The sequence below is a fragment of the Grampus griseus genome (assembly GCF_964374135.1).
Source record: "Grampus griseus genome assembly, chromosome: 10".
Classification (NCBI taxonomy): domain Eukaryota; kingdom Metazoa; phylum Chordata; class Mammalia; order Artiodactyla; family Delphinidae; genus Grampus; species Grampus griseus.
The window spans coordinates 57103165-57119315 of record NC_139004.1 but is presented as its reverse complement, the minus strand read 5'-3'; the positions used below and the strand labels follow the sequence as shown (position 1 = coordinate 57119315).

At 38.6% G+C, this 16151-nt stretch overlaps 1 protein-coding gene across 1 annotated transcript in view; it reads left to right on the top strand.

The window, feature by feature from the left end:
* KIF15 (kinesin family member 15) overlaps positions 1 to 16151 on the top strand; it is a gene marked incomplete at its 5' end in the record, with an annotated part of 73838 nt that overhangs the window by 13303 nt on the left and 44384 nt on the right. Inside the window, 3 exons of the mRNA XM_082663838.1 lie at positions 268 to 305; positions 9680 to 9777; positions 11115 to 11294. Of these exons, the coding sequence (XP_082519964.1) occupies positions 268 to 305; positions 9680 to 9777; positions 11115 to 11294 (316 nt within the window). The remainder of the gene's footprint in view (positions 1 to 267; positions 306 to 9679; positions 9778 to 11114; positions 11295 to 16151) is intronic.

Genomic DNA, 16151 nt, shown 5'->3' with positions numbered 1-16151 from the left:
AATTTTGTAAATAAAAATTAAATGAAAACTCTGATGGCCATGTCTGTATAATCCAGAAGCATTTATTAGACAGTTAAGAGTGGTTAAGTCTTAGTGGTAGAATAGGAGAGAAAGAACATGTATCATTCACTTTTTACCTGATATAATTTTAAAAACGAAAGACAGTTCTTTGTGGGGAAAATTTATATACTAGTAGACCATATTAAAATAGGGTAGTCTTCTAAATTTCATGTGTGAAAATAATATATGAAACATTCTTTTTTACAGTGGACAGACTGGTTCAGGGAAAACATTTACTATGATGGGTAAGTAAATTAGAGATTAACATTTACTGGCTTAGTCTACTCTTTTTGTGATGACAGAACTTAGTATATTTTTTGGAAAGGAATACTTTCTGGTATATGATGTTGACCTCATAAAATTAAGGTTATTTCCCAAGCTTCTGTCAGATTGCGACTTCCGTTACAGCAAAGTCTGTGTTTTTAGCTATGTTCCCAGCTCAATGCTTAGCACAGAGTATGTGCTCAATGAACAATTTTTGAAGTGGGTTTAATGAGTTTTTATATATTATGTACCTGTATAACCACTACCCAGACCAAGATTCCTAGTCAGTAACTACTCCCACTGCTGTCCCCTGACATATGTATTACTCTGACTTCTGTCATCACTAGTTTCACTTGTTTTTGCACTTCTACAAAGGAAATTTTACTGTATTTACTCTTTTATGTATGGCTTCTTTCTCTCAGCCTGAGGTTTGTCAGATTCACTAATGTTATGGCATGTAGTAGTAGTTTATTTCCATTACTGTATAATAGATTATTGTATGAATATAACACATTTTCTATTATTTTTTTAATAGATCTTTATTGGAGATAATTGCTTCACAATACTGTGTTAGCTTCTGTTGCACGGCAAAGCGAATCAGCCATATGCATACATATATCCCCATATCTCCTCCCTCTTGAACCTCCCTCCCATTGTCCCTATCCCACCCCTCTAGGTCATCGCAAAGCACCGAGCCGATCTCCCTGTGCTATGCTGCTGCTTCCCACCAGCCAACTATTTTACATTCGGTAGTGTATATATGTTGACGCTACTGTCACTTTGCCCAACTTCACCCTCCCACCACATGTCATCAAGTCCATTCTCTATGTCTATCTCTTTATTTCTGCCCTGCAACTAGGTTCATCAGTACCATTTTTTTTTTTAGATTCCATATATATGTGTTAGCATATGGTATTTGTTTTTCTCTTTCTGACTTACATCACTCTGTGTGACAGACTCTAGGTCCATCCACCTCACTACAAATAACTCAGTTTTGTTTGTTTTTATGGCTGAGTAATATTGCATTGTATATATGTGCCACATCTTCTTTATCCATTCATCTGTCGATGGACATTTAGGTTGGTTCCATGTCCTGGCTATTGTAAATAGTGCTGCAATGAGCATTGGGGTGCATGTGTCTTTTTGAATTATGGTTTTCTCAGGGTGTATGCCCAGTAGTAGGATTGTTGGGTCATATGGTAATTCTATTCTTAGTTTTTTGAGGAACCTCCATACTGTTTTCCATAGTGGTTGTATCACTTTACGTTCCCACCAACAGTGCAGGAGGGTTCCCTTTTCTCCACACCCTTTCCAGCAATTATTGTTTCCAGCTTTTTTGATAATGGCCATTCTGACCGGCATGAAGTGATACCTCATTGTAGTTTTGATTTACATTTTTCTAATAATTAGTGATGTTGAGCATCTTTTCATGTGCCTCTTGACCATCTGTATGTCTTCCTTGGTGAAATGTCTATTTATGTCTTCTGCCCATTTTTTAACTGGATTGTTTGTTTTTTTCGTATTGAGTTCCATAAGCTGTTTGTATATTTTGGAGATTAATCCTTTGTCTGTTGTTTCATTTGCAAATATTATCTCCCATTCCGAGCATTGTCTTTTTGTCTTGTTTATAGTTTCCTTTGCTGTGCAAAAGCTTTTAAGTTTAATTAAGTCCCATTTGTTTATTTTTGTTTTTATTTCTGTTACTCTTGGAGGTGGATCAAAAAAGACCTTGCTGTGGTTTATGTCAAAGTGTGTTTTTCCTATGTTTTCCTCTAAAAGTTTTATAGTGTCTGGTCTTACGTTTAAGTTTTTAATCCATTTGGAATTTATTTTTGTATATGATGTTAGGTAGTGTTCTAATTTCATTCTTTTACATGTAGCTGTCCAGTTTTCCCAGCATCACTTGTTGAAGAGACCGTCTTTTCTCCATTGTATGTTCTTGCCTCCTTTGTCGTAAATTAGGTGCCCATATGTGTGTGAGTTTATCTCTGGGCATTCTATCCTGTACCACTGAGCTATATTTCTGTTTTTGTGCCAGTACCATACTCTCTTGATTACTGTAGCTTTGTGGTATAGTTTGAAGTCAGGGAGCCTGATTCCTCCAACTCCATTTTTCTTTCTCAAGATTGCTTTGGCTATTCGGTGTCTTTTGTGTTTCCATACGAATTGTAAGATTTTTTTGTTCTAATGCTGTGAAAAATGCCATTGGTAATTTGATAGGGATTGCATTGAATCTGTAGATTGCTTTCGATAGTATAGTCATTTTCACAATATTGATTCTTCCAATCCAAGAACATGGTATATTTCTCCATCTGTTTATGTCATCTTTGATTTCTTTCATCAGTGTTTTATAGTTTTCTGAGTACAAGTCTTTCACCTCCTTAGGCAGGTTTATTCCTAGGTATTTTATTTTTGTTGCAGTGATAAATGGGAGTGTTTCCTTAATTTCTTTTTCTGATTTTTCGTTGTTGGTGTATAGGAATGCCAGAGATTTCTGTGCATTAATTTTGTATCTTGCAACCTTACCAAATTCATTGATTAGTTCTAGTAGTTTTCTGGTGGCATCTTTAGGATTTTCTATGTATAGTATCATGTCTTCTGCAAACAGTGACAGTTTTACTTCTTCTTTTCCAATTTGTATTCCTTTTATTTCTTTTTCTTCTCTCATTGCTGTGGCTAGGACTTCCAAAACTGTGTCGAATATGAGTGGTGAGAGTGGACATCCTTGTCTTGTTCCTGATCTTAGTGCACATGCTTCCAGTTTTTCACCACTGAGCATGATGCTTGCTGTGGGTTTGTCATATATGGCCTTTATTATGATGAGGTGAGTTCCCTCTATGCCCATTTTCTGGAGAATTTTTGTCATAAATGGGTGTTGAATTTTGTCAAAAGCTTTTTCTGCATCTATTGAGATGATCATATGGTTTTTATTCTTCAGTTTGTTAATATGGTGTATCACATTGATTGATTTGCGTATATTGAAGAATCCTTGCATCACTGGGATAAACCCCACTTGATCATGGTGTATGATCCTTTTAATGTGCTGTTGGATTCTGTTTGCTAGGATTTTGTTGAGGATTTTTGCATCTATGTTCATCAGTGATACTGGTCTATAATTTTCTTTTTTTGTGATATCTTTTTCTGGTTTTGGTATCAGGGTGATGGTGGCTTCGTAGAATGAATTTGGGAGTGTTCCTTCCTCTGCAATTTTTTGGAAGAATTTGAGAAGGATTGGTGTTAGGTCTTCTCTAAATGTTTGATAGAATTTGCTTGTGAAGCCATCTGGTCCTGGACTTTTGTTTGTTGGAAGATTTTAAATTCTGGTTTCAATTTCATTACTTGTGATAGGACTGCTTATATTTTCTAATTCTTCCTGGTTCAGTCTTAGAAAATTGTACCTTTCCAAGAATTTGTCCATTTCTTCGTGGTTGTCCGTTTTTTTGGCATATGGTTGTTGCAGTAGTCTCTTATCATCCTTTATATTTCTGCAGTGTCAGTTGTGATTTCTCCCTTTTCATTTCCAATTTTATTGATTTGCATCCTCACCCTTTTTCTCTTTCTTTTTTTTTTTGCGGTACGCAGGCCTCTCACTGTTGTGGCCTCTCCTGCTGCGGAGCACAGGCTCCGGACGTACAGGCTCAGCGGCCATGGCTCACAGGCCCAGCCACTTTGCAGCATGTGGGATCTTCCCAGACTGGGGCACGAACCCGTGTCCCCTGCATCGGCAAGCAGACTTTCAACCACTGCGCCACCAGGGAAGCCCTCCCTTTTTTTCTTGATGAGTCTGACTAAGGATTTATCAATTTTGTTTATCTTCTCGAAGAACCAGCTTTTAGTTTTATTGATTTTTGCTATTGTTTTCTTCGTTTCTATTTCATTTATTTCTGCTCTGATCTTTATGATTTCTTTCCTTCTACTGACTTCGGGTTTTCTTTGTTCTTCTTTCTCTAGTTGTTTTAAGTGTAGGGTTATATTGTTTATTTGAGATTTTTCTTGTTTCTTGAGGTGAGATTGAATTGCTGTAAACTTCCCTCTTAGAACTGCTTTTGCTGCAACCCATAGGTTTTGGGTCATCGTGTTTTCATTGTCATTTGTTTCTATGTATTTTTTAATTTCTTCTTTGATTTCTTCAGTGATCTCTTGGTTATTTAGTAGCACAGTGTTTAGCCTCCAGTGTTTTTTACACTTTTTTTCCTATAATTGATTTCCAGTCTCAGAGCGTTGTGGTCAGAAAAGATGCTTGATATGATTTCAATTTTCTTAAATTTTTCGAGGCTTGATTTGTGACCCAACATGTGATCTGTCCTGGAGAATGTTTCATGTATACCTGAGAAGAAAGTGTATTCTGCCAGTTTTGGGTGGAATGTTCTATAAATATCAATTAGATCTATCTAGTCTGTTGTGTCATTTAAAGCTTGTGTTTCCTTATTTATTTTCTGTTTGGATGATCTGTCCATTGGTGTAAGTGAGGTGTTAGAAAGTCTCCTACTATTATTGTGTTACTGTCAATTTCTCCTTTCATGGTTGTTAGCATTTGCCTTATGTATTGAGGTGCTCCTCTGCTGGGTGCATAAACATCTTTAATTGTTATATCTTCTTCTTGGATTGATCCTTTGATCATTATGTAGTGTCCCTCCTTATCTCTTGTAACAGTCTTTATTTTAAACTATTTTATCTGATACGAGTATTGCACTCCAACTTTCTTATGATTTCCATTTGCATGGAATATCTTTTTCCATCCCTTCACTTTCAGTCTGTATGTGTCCCTAGGTCTGAAGTGGGTCTCTTGTAGACAGCATATATATGGGTCTTGTTTTTGTATCCATTCAGCCAGTCTGTGTCTTTTGGTTGGGGCATTTAATCCATTTACATTCAAGGTTAATATCGATAGGTATGTTTCTATTACCATTTTCTTAATTGTTTTGGGTTTGTTTGTTTGTTTTTAACATCTTTACTGGAGTATAATTGCTTTACAATGGTGTGTTAGTTGGGTTCGTTTTTGTGTGTCTTTTTCTTCTCTTGTGTTTCCCACTTAGAGAAGTTTCTTTAGCATTTGTTGTAAAGCTGGTTTGGTGGTACTGAATTCTCTTAGTTTTTGTTTGTCTGAAATGCTTTTGACTTCTCCATCGAATCTGAATGAGATCCTTGCTGGGTAGAGTAATCTTGGTTGTAGGTTTTTCTCTTTCATCACTTTAAGTATATCCTGCCACTCCCTTCTGGCCTGCAGAGTTTCTGCTGAAAAATCAGCTGATAACCTTATGGGGATTCCTTTGCATGTTATTTTTTGTTTTTCCCTTGCTGCTTTTAATATTTTTTCTTCGAACTTAGTTTTTGTTAGTTTGATTAATATGTGTTTTGGTGTGTTTTTCCTAGGGTTTATCCTGTATGGACTTTCTGTGCTTCCTGGACTTGGGTGACTATTTCCTTTCCCATGTTAGGGAAGTTTTCCATTATCTCTTCAAGTATTTTCTCAGACCCTTTCTTTTTCTCTTCTTCTTCTGGGACCCCTATAATTCAAATGTTGGTGCATTTGGTGTTGTCCCAGAGGTCTCTGAGATTGTCTTCAGTTCTTTTCATTCTTTTTTCTGTATTCTGCTCCTCGGCAGTTATTTCCACCATTTTGTCTTCCAGCTCACTTATTCCTTCTTTTGCCTCAGTTATTCTGTTACTGATTCCTTCTAGTGTATTTTTCATTTCATTTATTGTGTTGTTCGTCTCTGTTTGTTTGTTCTTTAGTTCTCCTAGATCTTTGTTAAACATTTCTTGTATTTTCTCAATCCATGCTTCCATTCTATATCTGAGATTCTGGATCATCTTTACTGTCATTACTCTGAATTCTTTTTCAGATAGATTGCCTATTTCCTCTTCATTTATTTGGTCTTGTAGGTTTTTTTACCTTCCTCCTTCATCTGTGACATATTTTTTTGCTGTCTCTCTTTTTTTTTTTTAATGAGTGGGATTGTGTTCCAGTTTTACTGGTTGTTTGGCCTGAGGCTTCCAACACTGGAGTTTGTAGGCTCCTGGGTAGAGCTGGGTCTTGGTGCTGAGATGAGGAACTCTGTGAGACCTCACTCTGATGAATATTCCCTGGGGTCTGAGGTTCTCTATTAGTCCAGTGGTTCAGATTCGGAGCTCCCACCACAGGAGCTTCCGCCCAACCCTGTGCTCACAAATCAAGATCCCACAAGCTGTGTGGGGTGGCAAAGAAAAGAGAACAATAACGAAGTAAAAAATAAAATTAGACTAGGAAACTAATAGATATATTAGAAAGAATGTAAAAATAAAAATATAGATGAATCAACAACTGGAAGGTACGTCAGTACCACAATAGTAAAAAAGAGGAGGAGGGAGAAGAAAAAAGAAAAAAAAAAAGGAGCGAGGGGAAGGCCTTGGCTGTGGAGAGCAGGGCCTAAGCAAGGGTGAGGTTTGGGCGGTGGGTGGGGCCAATGCTCAGCACCCACAGGGCTGGAAAAGGCCCTGGGGGCTGTGGGGGGGTGGGGCTTAGGCTCAAGGACCAGAAGGGGCCCAGGCATGCCCCCCACCCCTGGTCTCAGAGGGCAGGGGACCTCACCTGGGAGCCCAGCAGGCTTCCTGGGCTTGAGTGGGTGGGGCAAACGCCCTCCTCTCCTCTGCTGCTCCTCTGGTCTGGGGTCTGGGAGGGCCCCTCCTACCTGCCAATCCTGATCTCCTTGGAGGGCAGGAAACTGGTCTGGGAGCTCAGTAGGCTCCCTGGGCCCGAGTGGGCGGGGAAAACACCCTCTGCTTCTCTCCCCCTCCTCCTCGGTGACCCCTCTCACCTGCCACTCCTGATCTCCCCAGCAGCCCTCCTGTGCCCCCAGAACCCATGTGGCCTGGATGGGGCTTTGTTGGGGGGAACTGGCTTGGGAGCTCAGGAGCCTCCCCGACACCAGTGGGCCAGGCGATCACCCTCTGCTCCTCTCCCACTATTCCTGGAGAGTCCCTCCCACCTCCCTCTCCTGATCTCCCCAGCCTCAGGGGAACCGATCCTGTCTGGCCTCCATTTCTCCTCCCTCCTTGGTCCCCCTACATCCTACCGGTTCACTCTGGGATTCCTCCCATCTCTTTGGGGTCAGAGCCCCCCACCAGCGGCTGGCAGGTGCCCTAGTTGTGGGGAGACGCTAACTCTGTGTCTTCCCACACTGCCATCTTAAAGGAGTTCCACATTTTCTATTCTGCTGTTGCTAGAGAGTTTTAGAGCACATGAATAGTACTGTTATGGACATTTTTTTCTCGTGTGGGTCTTTTATAGTACATATCTATTGAACTTTAAACTTCTGGGCATGGACTTGCTGGGTTATAGTATATGTATGTTCAGCTTTAGTAAAAAGGTCACGATGGAGATGCATAGATGTGGAATTTCCCAGTGCTCCACATCCATGTCCACACTTGGTATTGTCCGTTTTAAAAATTTTAGTTCTTCTGGAGTATGTATAGTACTATCTCATGTTTTTATTTGCACTTGTTTGATGTCCATTGACTACTAAGCACCTTTTATACATTTATGGGACATTTGAATAGCCTCTCTGTAAAATGCCCATTCAAGCTTTTATCTCTTTTTTTAAAATAAATTTTTTTAAAATAAATTTATTTATTTATTTATTTATATTTGGCTGCATTGGGTCTTCTTTGCTGTGGGCAAGCTTTCTCTAGTTGCAGTGAGCGGGGGCTGCTCTTCGTTGTGGTGCGCGGGCCTCTCATTGCTGTGGCTTTTCTTGCTGTGGAGCACGGGCTGTAGGTGCACGGACTTCAGTAGTTGTGGCATGTGGGCTCAATAGTTGTGGCTCGCGGGCTCTAGAACACAGGCTCAGTAGTTGGGGCGCATGGGCTTAGTTGCTCTGCGTTATATGGAATCCTCCCAGACCAGGGCTTGAACCCGTGTCCCCTGCATTGGCAGGTGGATTCTTAACCACTGCAACACCAGGGAAGTCCCTCAAGCTTTTTTCTTATTTAAAAATTATCTTGGGCTTCCCTGGTGGCGCAGTGGTTGAGAGTCCGCCTGCCGATGCAGGGGACACGGGTTCGTGCCCTGATCCAGGAAGATCCCACATGCCGCGGAGTTTTCTGTCTGTAGATAATATTCTAATATTATCTGTCCTCTGTGTTCATTTACTTGCATTTCTCTGCCCTGTTCTATATATTTTTTATTCTTTTTTTTTTAAGGTATAGCACACCAAGATGACAATAATATTTTTAAATTTATTTTCTGTAACTTTCTAGCATACGCCAGCATTTGTTAATTCCTTTGGTCTCTAAGGCATATATATATTTTTAAAATAAATTTACTTATTGATTGATTGCTTTTTGGCTGTGTTGGGTCTTCATTGCTGTGTGTGGGCTTTCTCTAGTTGCGGCGAGCGGGGTGCAACTCTTCGTTGCAGTGCACTGGCTTCTCATTTCGGTGGCTTCTCTTGTTGTAGAGCATGGGCTCTATGCACATGGGCTTTAGTAGTTGTGGCACACGGGCTTAGTTGCTTCTTGGCATGTGGGATCTTCCCAGACCAGGGCTTGAGCCCGTGTCCCCTGCATTGGCATGTGGATTCTTAACCACTGCACCACCAGGGAAGTCCCTCTAAGGCATGTTTAACTAATACATATAGTAACTTTTGGATCTTTTCTAACTTTATAGTTTTTTTCTGACAGATATAACTATAGCTTGAATTAGTATCCAAAAAATCCTGCTGTTTACATATCCACTCACATCTCCCCTTTTCCCCAACGTTAACAAAATAGAGATTGGATTGCTCTTCAGTTTTCTGTCTGTACAGATATCTTGTGAAGAATTCCTATAGTATCTTTCTTACCAGCTTGGCTTTTATTGCCCGATTAACAAAATACTAGCTAATGCTAATTTTTATACTCTGTGAGATAGTTATTACCATTATTCTTTCCATATTATAGTTGAAAACTCCAAGAGATTTAAGTAATTAGCCTGTGGCCCCACAGCCAGTGTATAAAGATCAGCCTAGGAGACAGAATGTCTTATGCAACAGTAAAGTACAATTGTTTGTTATTTCTGCTAATTTTGGTACCTGCAGAAGGAAAAATTTCAAGCTTGGGACTGAAATGGATTTTTTAATTTATCAAACAACAACTACTTTTAAAAATTGCTTAGTGGCTATTGTGGGCCCTTCTCTTCAGTCCCATTGATAGGCAGGTTCTATTATGCCATCTGTTACAGACCACGATTTATCTTGTTTGGGGCCTGAAAGAAACTGATTATACAGTTTGTCTTTTCTATATGAATTGCCTTTCAGTGTTGCTGTTTTGAAAGACTCCTGTTAACAGAATAAAAATGAACAGCTATATATATATATTTTTTTACATTTTTTTTTAGGACCATCTGAATCTGATAATTTTTCTCATAACCTGAGAGGAGTAATTCCACGAAGTTTTGAATATTTGTTTTCCTTAATTGAACGTGAAAAAGAGAAGGTAAAACTTATTGTAAAAATAAAGCGATTCAATGAACTACCTAGTTTTGAGTAGCTAACTACCAATAATTAGCTCATGATACATGGAGGGGCATCACTGGGAGTCTACAGTGTGGTTAGGCTAGAGTCATAAAAAAAAAATCTTTCAATTCTTAAGATTAAATTAAGGATTCTGAGTTTATTATTTTCTAAAAGTTTTTAGTCTATAAAACATGCATCATCCATGAACCCACATGGAAAGAAAGAAGAATGTAGTGCTTCTTAGGCTCTCCGATTTTACAAGAGAGAAAGTGTAAAGAAAATCTTAACTGAGGAAAACAAACTCATTAAGTTCCATCACCTACCTGCGCCTAGGCTCACAGTTGACTGCAGCTGTCCCTACATCTTCATGACAGCCACTAGTAATGGGCCCATCTGTACCTCCTTTGCAGCACCTGCTACCACCTGACTATGCTCCCCTTGCTTCACACGTGGTGTGGCTCCATCATCCTAGCGATGTGGCCTTCCATTTTCCATTGGCTCCCAGATTGGGTCATTCTGTTGGTTGTGCGTCTTTAGCTTAGGGAATTCCAGGCTTAAGAGCCATTAGTGTTTTATGTTCTATTACCTATGTGCCAAGGAGTCTGATATATAGCATTGGTTTACCCCTTACTCCTTTGCAGAAACTATGCCTGACCATTGCAGTTAGACACACATATTATGTGCCAGTGAAGTAAGTTTAGTGATGTGCATTTCTGTGGTTAAAAATCCTATAGCGAGGCTTTTTAAAGAAAACTTTTATTTGTTTATTTTTTTAAAGAGAGACTTTTAAAATACATTGTTTTCAGTCATTTGAGGAATATAACACTTGATTCGTATATAAGACAGGTGAAAATGGAATTGCTATTTTCATCACAAGGGAAAAAAATTATGTAACTATGTATGGCGATGGATGTTAACTAGACTTATTGTGATCATTTTGCAATATATACAAATATCAAATCATTATGTTATACGCCTGAAACTAGTATAATGCTGTATATCAATTATACCTCAATTAAACAAAAAATGGAATTGCCTAATTGGAATGCTCAAGTGCCACCTCCCTGTCTTTGCTCTGAGGCACTGGTGGGAACTTTAGGGCTCCTGGGACCACAGTTCGATGCCGCTTTAAAGTGTACTGATGTGCTGAAACTAGTAGTCTGTATTTTAAACCTGACTTTTAAGTGTCCTGTATTGTGTAAAGGATAATGTTGTAGGAATTTTATATGTTGTGAAGTGAGTGAAAGATGAATGCTTATGAAAGGTAAGGATGAACTCATGAAAAGAACATAGCTACACCAGGCTTCTCTTTTACAGGCTGGAGCTGGAAAGAGTTTTCTTTGTAAGTGTTCCTTTATTGAAATCTACAACGAGCAGATCTATGACCTCCTGGACTCTGCATCGGCTGGACTGTACTTAAGGGAGCATATTAAGAAGGGAGTCTTCGTTGTTGGTGCTGTGGAGCAGGTGGTGACCTCAGCTGCTGAAGCCTATCAGGTACCCTGCCTTGAGCAATTTGATTCATAGGCAACATAGCATGCTGTGACGAGCACCTTGATCTCAAAAAAAGAGAAAGAGTTGAGTTACTAAAAATGTTTTGTGAAGCCATAACCAGAATGTTCATGAGAAGAAATGAAAGAAGGATATGACACTGTTTTATAAATTTCCCCTTAGTTAAAATAGAAGTTTGACCCCTGATTTTGTGTTATTTTGGTGTTGTTCATTCCGGTCATAGACTCCTAAAAACCACCTTACATGTTAATGGGGGACAGTTTGTTAGTGACCATATCCCTTTAGTTGTTCCTCCTGGGAGCTGCCCTTTTTTTTGGGGTTTTTTTTTAAACGATATAGAGTTACAGTTTTATTTTATTATTATTTATTTATTTAATTTATTTATTTTATTTTGGCTGGGTCTTCATTGCTGCGCACGGGCTTTCTCTAGTTGTGGCGAGTGGGGCTACTCTTTGTTGCGGTGTGCGGGCTTCTCATTGCGGTGGCTTCTCGTTGCGGAGCATGGGCTCTAGGCACACGGGCTTCAGTAGTTGTGGCATGCTGGCTCAGTAGTTGTGGCACACGGGCTCAGTAGCTGTGGCACACGGGCTCAGTAGCTGTGGCGCATGGGCTTAGCTGCTCCGCGGCATGTGGAATCTTCCCGGACCAGGGCTCGAACCTGTGTCCCCTGCATTGGCAGGCAGATTCTTAACCACTGCGCCACCAGGGAAGCCTGGAGTTGCCCTTTTGAAGAGCTCCTAGGATCTCTGCCCTTCAAACCAGCTGGCTCTGCTCTCTATTTTCCACCCTTGTTTATTATTTGTTAGGTGTCAAAAGGCAACCTCTTTTGGCCATTCAGCTCAGGACAAAGAAACCTTTTGACAGGAATTTGAAAAATATTCTATTCACGTTTTTTTTTTTTGAATTTTTTTAAATTTATTTTTTTATACAGCAGGTTCTTATTAGTTATCCATTTTATACATATTAGTGTATATATGTCAATCCCAATCTCCCAATTTGTCACACCACCACACACACACACATACCCCGCCACTTCCCCCACCTTGGTGTCCATACGTTTGTTCTCTACATTTGTGTCTCTATTTCTGCCTTGCAAACTGGTTCATCTGTACCATTTTTCTAGGTTCCACATATATGCATTAATATATAATATTTGTTTTTCTCTTTCTGACTTCATTCTGTATGACAGTCTCTAGATCGATCCACGTCTCTACAAATGGCCCAATTTCATTCCTTTTTATGACTGAGTAATATTCCATTGTATATACATGCCACATCTTTTTTATCTATTGTCTGTCAATGGGCATTTAGGTTGCTTCCATGACCTGGCTATTGTAGATAGTGCTGCAATGAACATTGGGGTGCATGTGTCTTTTTGAATTATGGTTTTCTCTGGGTATATGCCCAGTAGTGGGATTGCTGGGTCATATGGTAATTCTATTTTTAGTTTTTTAAGGAACCTCCACATTGTTCTCCATAGTAGCTGTATCAATTTACATTCCCACCAACAGTGCAACAGGGTTCCCTTTTCTCCACACCCTCTCCAGCATTTGTTGTTTGTAGATTTTCTGATGATGCCCATTCTAACTGGTATGAGGTGATAACTCATTGTAGTTTTGTTTTGCATTTCTCTAATAATTAGTGATGTTGAGCAGCTTCTCATGTACTTCTTGGCCATCTGTATGTCTTCTTTGGAGAAATGTCTATTTAGGTCTTCTGCCCATTTTTGGATTGAGTTGTTTGTTTTTTTAATAATGAGCTGCATGAGCTGTTTATATATTTTGGAGATTAATCCTTTGTCCATTGATTCGTTTGCAAATATTTTCTCCCTTTCTGAGGGTTCTCTTTTCGTCTTACTTGTAGTTTCCTTTGCTTTGCAAAAGCTTTTAAGTTTCATTAGGTCCTATTTGTTTATTTTTGTTTTTATTTCCATTACTCTAGGAGGTGGATCAAAAAAGATCTTGCTGTGATTTATGTCAAAGAGCGTTCTTCCTATATTTTCCTCTAAGAGTTTTATAGTGTCCAGTCTTACATTTAGGCCTCTAATCCATTTTGAGTTTATTTTTATGTATGGTATTAGGGAGTGTTCTAATTTCATTCTTTTACATGTAGCTGTCCAGTTTTCCCAGCACCACTTATTGAAGAGACTGTCTTTTCTCCATTGTATATCCTTGCCTCTTTTGTCATAGATTAGTTGACCATAGGTGTGTGGGTTTATCTCTGGGCTTTCTGTCTTGTTCCATTTATCTATATTTCTGTTTTTGTGCCAATACCATATTGTCTTGATTAGCTTTGTAGTATAATCTGAAGTCAGGGGGTCTGATTCCTCCAGCTCCAATTTTCCCTCAAGACTGCTTTGGCTCTTCGGGGTCTTTTGTGTCTCCATACAGATTTTAAGAATTTTTGTTCTAGTTCTGTAAAAAATACCATTGGTAATTTGGTAGGGATTTCATTCAATCTGTAGATTGCTTTGGGCAGTATAGTCATTTTCACAGTATTGATTCTTCCAATCCAAGAACATGGTATATCTCTCCATCTGTTTGTATCATCTTTAATTTCTTTCATCAGTGTGTTATAGTTTTTTGCATACAGGTCTTTTGTCTCCCTAGGTAGGTTTATTCCTAGGTATTTTATTCTTTTTGTTGCAATGGTAAATGGAAGTGTTTCCTTAATTTCTCTTTCAGATTTTTCACCATTAGTGTATAGGAATGCAAGAGATTTCTGTGCATTAATTTTGTATCCTGCAACTTTACCAAATTCATTGATTGGCTCTAGTAGTTTTCTGGTGGCATCTTTAGGATTCTCTATGTATAGTATCATGTCATCTGCAAGCAGTGACAGTTTCACTTCTTTTCCAATTTGTATTCCTTTTATTTCTTTTTCTTCTCTGATTGCCGTGGCTAGGACTTCCAAAACTATGTTGAATAATAGTGGTGAGAGTGGACATCCTTGTCGTGTTCCTGATCTTAGAGGAAATGCTTTCAGTTTTTCACCATTGAGAATGATGTTTGCTGTGGGTTTTTCATATATGGCCTTTATTATGTTGAGGTAAGTTCCCTCTATGCCTACTTTCTGGAGGGTTTTTATCATAAATCGGTGCTGAATTTTGTTGAAAGCTTTTTCTGCATCTATTGAGATGATCATATGGTTTTTATTCTTCAATTTGTTAATACGGTGTATCACATTGATTGATTTGCATATATTGAAGAATCCTTGCATCTCTGGGATGAATCCCACTTGATCATGGTGTATGATTCTTTTAATGTGTTGTTGGATTCTCTTTGCTAGTATTTTGTTGAGGATTTTTGCATCTATATTCATCAGTGATATTGGTCTGTAATTTTCTTTTTTTGTAGTATCTTTGTCTGCTTTTGGTATCAGGGTGATGGTGGCCTCATAGAATGAGTTTGGGAGTGTTCCTTCCTCTGCAGTTTTTTGGAAGAGTTTGAGAAGGATTGGTGTTAGCTCTTCTCTAAATGTTTGACAGAATTCGCCTGTGAAGCCATCTGGTCCTGGACTTTTGTTTTTTGGAAGATTTTTAATCACAGTTTCAATTTCATTGCTTGTGATTGGGTCTGTTCATATTTTCTCTTTCTTCCTCTATTTACATTGTATGGATTCTAACCTGGCCAGTTGATTTTAAACAATTTTTTTGTATGTAATATTTGATGCATATACAGTATTGCCACATGCATATAACTTACTAAGCATAATGTTAAAATGAACTTGCAGGACCCCATTAGACAATTTAAAGTTAAATATCACCAATATTATCATTCTACCTGTGTGCTTCTTTCTATCTCATATCCCTGGTTCCTCCCTAAACATAAGCACTGTGCTGAATGTCATTATCATTTTCTTCTACTTTTAAATCACATATGTATGTATTTCTTAAAATGTTAGTATTGCCTGTTTTTGAGTTTTAAAAAGAGTTATGTGTATTGCTTTCTATAACTTTTTAAAAGTCAACACAGTGTATGAAATTCATCTATGTTGCCTTTTTTTCACTGCTGTATAATCCATTATATGAATATTTATAAATAAATATATATATATATATATATCAGGGTTCATTAATTTATTCTTCCATCTTCAGCAAATCTTTTTCAAACATCTTAAACTGTGACTCTCATAGTAAGAGATAGGTTTTACTTGTGATCCGGGGTATCTATATATGCATATTCAAAACATAATGTTGAGATTTTGATTAGAATTGCATTGCAGTTAGAGACCAGTTTGATTAGAATTGCATTGCAGTTAGAGACCAGTTACAATAGAGTTCATACATGAACATGGTATGTCTCTTCATTTAATTGGGTCTTTAATGTCTTACATTACAATAATTTTCACCATAAAAATCTTACCTTTTTTTTGTTACCTTTATTCTAATATACCTTATATTTTTTATTGCTCTGGTGGGGGATAACTTCTTTTTAAAATTACATGTTGTCGGGCTTCCCTGGTGGCCCAGTGGTTGAGAGTCCGCCTGCCGATGCAAGAGACGCGGGTTTGTGCCCCGGTCCGGGAGGATCCCACATGCCGTGGAGCAGCTGGGCCCGTGGGCCATGGCTGCTGGGCCTGTGCGTCCGGAGCCTGTGCTCCGCGGCGGAAGAGGCCGCAGCGGTACTGGAAAAAAAAAAAAAAAATTACATGTTGTCTGTTATGTATATAAATGCAGGTTTTTTAATAGAATGCTTTTATAATCAGCCACCCTGTTAACTATCTTATAAAATCAAGGATGTGTGTTAAATTTTGTCAGATGCTCTTTCTACCTCTACTGAGATGATCACGTGGTTTTTCTCATTAACATGTTAACATGATAAAATATTAGATTAGGTTTGT